Source organism: Polistes canadensis, unplaced genomic scaffold, assembly GCF_001313835.1.
Source record: "Polistes canadensis isolate GaletaPanama2010 unplaced genomic scaffold, ASM131383v1 scaffold_67, whole genome shotgun sequence".
NCBI classification, from domain to species: Eukaryota; Metazoa; Arthropoda; class Insecta; order Hymenoptera; family Vespidae; genus Polistes; species Polistes canadensis.
The window spans coordinates 367,522-373,521 of record NW_014569614.1 but is presented as its reverse complement, the minus strand read 5'-3'; the positions used below and the strand labels follow the sequence as shown (position 1 = coordinate 373,521).

Below are 6,000 nucleotides of genomic sequence, written 5' to 3'. Positions count from 1 at the left end.
GAACAGGTGTTTGATCGTGAATTTAGCTGTTACGAGAGGGGAACATGCGGGAGTCGTTTCTTATGGTTTGAAATCCTTGTGTTATTCCCGTTAAACTCGTATACCAGTTGTCATGTATTTTTACGAAAACTATAACACGACTAGTCTACATTTGTCATTCTTGACAAATATGTTTAAATAAATCAATAAATAACAAGATAGTATTGTTAAAGAGAAATATTTTGAAATTATATTATGGAATAATTCGTATCTGGTTAATATATTACATTCGAGATCGATTCGTATGAAATAAATAAATAAATAATAATAATAATTGATGTCATATATAGTTTTATAAATTATCGTAGAATATTTGATTGTTCACAGCAAAGATGAAACATCTTTGGCCGTTGTTACTGGCATGGGTACTTTTTTATTCGTGTCCCGTAAGTATTTATTTGGAAAAATTGTAATTAGAAATTGAATATGCAAATATTACACAGGTATATCTCGTATTATTGTATATTTTTCTTTTTAGGTCGAATCTTTGAAAGGATTAAGACGAGAAGTATTTTTTCTCAACCTGGAGGACGGTTACTTCGGTTGTCAGGTGAACGAATCAACGGATGTTCTGCAATTGCTCGAACTCTCGAAACTCTGCGATCACAAAGTCGATTGTTATCAGGGTACAGATGAGCAACGTGAAAGACTCAAGTGTACAGGTGAGATCGTTTTACGGTCGATATATTCGCATGGTTCTGTTGGTTTACTTCTATTTTTTTTCTTCTTCTTCTTTTTTCCTTTTTTCTTTTTTACCCCCCTTTTTTTCTTTCCTTTTCACGTGAAAAACTATGTCAAAGATAATGATTGCGTTGTAAAAAAATAAAAAGAAAAAGATAAGAACAAAAAATACAATCTTTTCTCATATCCCGGAAGAAAGATGAGAGTAGCTTATTGTATAATCATGTGACTATGAAAAATAATCTCGGAGACGATACGCAACGTGAATTCACTTACTACCGTTAACTTTTCTATCCTTTTCCTTGTGTGTCACTTTAATAATATACCACGAGATTATTAAATAGAATTAGTATCTTTTTTACTTAAAAAAAAAAAAAAAAAATGCCGTATTTTCTTACGACAACAATTCTTTAATAATAATAATAATAATAATAATTCATATTGTTGTTTTATAGACGATTGTACGAAAGAAGATGGTACGAAATGTTTGAACGGTGTGTGTTTAGATTCGGTATGCCATTGCAACGATGGTTTTGGTGGTTGCAATTGTCAAGTTCCAGGTAAGTTTAAAAAAATCTTAACAATTTATCGTAACAATTTTATATTACAATAATATAATTGAACATATGCGAATGTGTTACATTATCATTTTATTTTAGACGAGAACGAGTGTAAATACAGACCCTGTGATATTTTTGCTCACTGTACGAATACTCTAGGTAGTTTTCAATGTTCCTGTTATCCTGGCTACCAAGGTGATGGTTTTCAATGCGAAGGTACGCATAAAAATATCATATGTTTAATTTAATTTAAAAGAAATTGTACGAACGTGTTTTTCTCTCTCTCTCTCTATCAGAGAATAATATAATAATTGTATAAAATATATCTTTTTTGTTGTTTATTTGTTAGATATTAACGAATGCGAAGTGCCAGCTATAGCGGCACGTTGCGTAGAAAATGCGGAATGTTGTAATCTTCCGTCAAATTTTCTATGCAAGTGTAAATCCGGATATATAGGTGACGGTGAAGTACATTGCGAGGATGTTGACGAATGTACTATACCTGGTGCGTGTGCTAACAATGCTTTGTGCCATAATATTCCTGGTAATTATACCTGTTCCTGTCAGGATGGATTCACGGGAGACCCTTACGACAACGTATGTTTCATATTTTTATTTTATTTTATTTTTTATCAAACTTTGAATCCAATGATGATTGGTTTATAAAATATGGTATTGATAGGAACCAAATAATGTTATTATTAATTTTTAGTGTATCGATATTAACGAATGCAATTACGAAGGAGCGTGCGGTCGTGGTGCAATTTGCGTTAATTTGCCTGGTGCACATAAATGCGAGTGTCCGGAAGGATACGACGGTAGCCCCGAAGATGAGTGCACCGATGTCGACGAATGTTTGAGAAATCCTTGTGGACGTTCAGCACTTTGCACCAATCTACGCGGAAGTTTTCGATGTACGTGTCCAGAAGGAATGGAAGGTGATCCGTCTACGGGATGTCACGGTAAGTTTATTTTCTATATTTAACTGATTATTATAGTCGATTGATTAATATTTTTATGCTAATATTTATTAATATGTATAAATGTATATGAGATACGAACATAAACATGTCGTAATTCTTAAATGTATTCTTTTATAATTTTTTTTTTCTTCTTTACACTCGAATATTTATTATACGATTTGAGTAAAAATGTCAAATGCAATTTAATGATTACGAAAGATTTTGTATTATGGTATTTTCAATGAATTTAACTCTAATGCGCTTCGATAATATAAATGCACTTGTTGTTAATACAAGTTATAGCAAATAAAATATAACATTATATAACCGATAAAAATTTACTATGTAAAAGCTTCGTGATTCATTAGCTATTATAGTTGCAGCACACATAATATAATAGATAAATGACCATTCGTTATATTTACAACTTGCGTCACTTGGATTAGTGTAATGACTAAAATCACTAACCGATTACTAATAGATATAAACGAGTGTGACACGGGCACACCCTGTGGAGCAGATTCAAAATGTGTAAACACAGAGGGTAGCTTCGAATGCAGATGCCAAATTGGTTATCAAATGGATTCCACGCAACGTTGCATTGACGTTAACGAATGCATCCATAACGACGCTTGTGCTGAAAATGCAAGATGCATCAACGTACCCGGTTCATACAAGTGCATATGTCCTCAAGGGTTCATCGGTCAAGGCATGACCCTGTGTGAAAGTCAGTCTTCCCTCACATTCTAATAAACCTTTTTTTTTTTCTTTTTTCTTTTTTCATTAAATTAATAATTATTAATATATTCATCCTATTATTAACCGTGTATTTAATAATTAATAATTAATAGATGTGAACGAATGCGAGAAAAATCCTTGCGGTGAGAATTCCGAGTGCACCGACACAATTGGTAGCTTCATTTGCAGCTGTAAAACAGAATATACGGGAGATCCATTCAAGGGATGCAGTGGTTAGCACTTAGCTTTGAATCTTATAATTAACACATTACTGACCACTCTTTTATTATTCCTTAAAGGAAATTTAAATATATATCACAAATATAATTCTTCTTCGTTTTAACATTTCGTTTTAATTTTTTTTAAAATTACATTCTTTTTTATTCATATTTTATATGGCCAGTAAAGTGTTATTATTGTTATTAATAATATTTAAAAAAATAACAATAATAATAATAATAATAACAACTAATTATTTGATATATCTTGTATTATTTTTCAATGTAATAATATTTATAACGTTAGAATATGTTCTGTCATTAATTATAACGTTATAGATATCAACGAATGTAACGCATACGAAAATCCTTGTGGTACCAACGCTATATGTAAAAATGCAATACCAGGATATGAATGTTTATGTCCACCTGGTTATAGTCCAAAACCTACCCCATCTATTGCTTGTGTACAGGTAATTGTTCTTTTTATTAATTTTTTTAATAATTCATTTGTTATCTAATAACAATGATATTAATAATGTATCATATTTTTAGACCGATGTAACTACCTTATGCAAATCAAATTTCGATTGTGTTAACAATGCCGAGTGTATTGAAGGACAATGTTTCTGTAAATCTGGATTTAAAGCTGTTGGTGCCGAATGCGAAGATTTAGACGAATGTCTTACGAATCCTTGTGGCCCTTCATCAATTTGCACCAACGTAAGGGGTAGTTATCATTGCGAATGTGAATCTGGTTTTATTGGAACACCACCTCACGTTCCTTGCAAAGGTATTTATTTAAAAATAAACAATTGTCCCATATGGAAAATAGATTTCACATGAGATATATTATTTCTTTTCTTTTCTTTCCTTTTTTAGCACCATGCGATGAAGTTACTTGCGGTGAACATGCATTTTGTAAAGCCGACGTTCACGAAGCTTATTGTATTTGCGAAGATGGTTGGACCTTCAATCCGAATGACATAGCAGCAGGATGTGTCGGTGAGTAAGAAATCAAATTTTGTAATAAAACAAAAAAAAGGTACCTTAATTTTGTATTTCATTTTGATTGATTTTTATTTGTCTGTTATACGAAGATATAAACGAATGTGATGCAATAAATGGACCCTTTGGTCGATGTGGAAAAAATGCAATTTGTACTAACACACCTGGTGGTTTTACTTGTCATTGTAAATCTGGATTTTCTGGGAACGCATTTAAACAATGTTTAGGTAAAAATATAATCGAGATTTGAATATAAATTAATATCATATAACGCGATCACACAATATGATTTTTCGGTTATATTTAAAATATTTTATTAGACGTCGACGAATGTTCACGATCCGACGCATGTGGTCATGGTGCTACATGTTTCAACAACGAAGGTTCCTATTCGTGTAATTGTCCAGAAGGGACAATACCAGATCCTGATCCTTATATCAAATGTGTAGGCGTAGTTACGTGTGAGGTTGACGATGATTGTCCTGGAAATTCAATTTGCGATCCACAAAAACGTTGTTTATGTCCAGAACCTAATGTTGGAAACGATTGTAGACGTATGTTTCATTTTATTTCTGTGTATTTATTTTATTTTAAAAAGATATTTTTTTAATATTGATTTTATTTATGTTCAGATCCTTGCGAAGATTTGTCTTGCGGACCGAATGCACATTGCATGTTGTTAAACGACATTGCAACTTGTCTTTGCAGTAATGGATACACAGGAAAACCTGGTGTCAAAGATGGTTGCAGGGATATAGACGAATGTGCAATAAATCCATGCCCACAGGGTGCAGTTTGTAAAAACGAAGCTGGTTCTTTCTCGTGTGAGTGTCCAAGAGGTACAGCAGGAGACCCCTATAATGGTGATTGTCGGGAATCAAACGTGCCACACGTGTGTGGTCCTAGCACACCTTGTCCAGCTGGTGAACAGTGTATCAAGGACGAATTTATTGGTAGTAGCGTTTGTATATGTCAACGTGGTTATACGAGAGATAGTGAAACTGGTAAATGTAGAGATATAAACGAATGCATGGAACTTAGGGAAAAACCAGCTTGCGGTGTAAATGCTATTTGTAAAAATTTACCTGGAAGTTATGAATGTCAGTGTCCATCTGGATTCAACGGCAATCCTTTTTCACTTTGCGAAGGTATTGAGAAATTTCAAAATAATATTCAATCTTTAGTAGATATAATTCGATAATATAAAAAATTTATATAAATTATTTAACCGATGAATGAACGTCTTTTTTACAGAATGCAACAGCATTGAATGTCAATGTCAACCACCTTATAAAATTGTCAATGGTAAATGTATGTTAGCCGGTTGTTCGAAGGGTGAGAAATGTCCTAGCGGTGCCGAATGCATAACAATCGCAGGTGGTGTTAGTTATTGTGCTTGTCCTAAGGGTTACACAACTAAAGCAGATGGTTCTTGCGAAGGTAATTTCTAATCCCCCACACAATTTAAATACAATTATTTTGATAATTATTATTATTTAATAATTGTTATGATATATTATATGTAGATATAAATGAATGTATCGATGGTCATCAAGTCTGTGGTTATGGAGCAGAATGTATTAATTTATTGGGTTCTCATCAATGCGTTTGTCCTCGGGGTTACGGTGGTGATCCTTACAACGGGCTTTGTTCTCCAGCTCAAAAGAGATGTACTACAGATAATGAATGCAAATCTAACGAGAAATGTGTACAACCGGGTGAATGTGTATGTCCTCCACCATTCTATACAGATCCCTTTGATGGAAATCTTTGCAAGAGTAAGTTATTAGATAA

The 6,000-nt window shown here is 32.9% G+C and overlaps 1 protein-coding gene across 1 annotated transcript in view; it reads left to right on the top strand.

Moving 5' to 3' along the window:
* Positions 1-371: 371 nt before the first annotated feature.
* Positions 372-6,000, top strand: part of LOC106786167 — a 76,098-nt gene continuing 70,469 nt past the window's right edge. Inside the window, 16 exon segments of the mRNA XM_014747277.1 lie at positions 372-404; positions 518-701; positions 1,176-1,280; positions 1,380-1,496; positions 1,630-1,877; positions 1,993-2,242; positions 2,724-2,969; positions 3,094-3,213; positions 3,538-3,671; positions 3,754-3,991; positions 4,081-4,203; positions 4,299-4,433; positions 4,527-4,760; positions 4,839-5,354; positions 5,461-5,646; positions 5,733-5,984. Of these exon segments, the coding sequence (XP_014602763.1) occupies positions 372-404; positions 518-701; positions 1,176-1,280; positions 1,380-1,496; positions 1,630-1,877; positions 1,993-2,242; positions 2,724-2,969; positions 3,094-3,213; positions 3,538-3,671; positions 3,754-3,991; positions 4,081-4,203; positions 4,299-4,433; positions 4,527-4,760; positions 4,839-5,354; positions 5,461-5,646; positions 5,733-5,984 (3,121 nt within the window).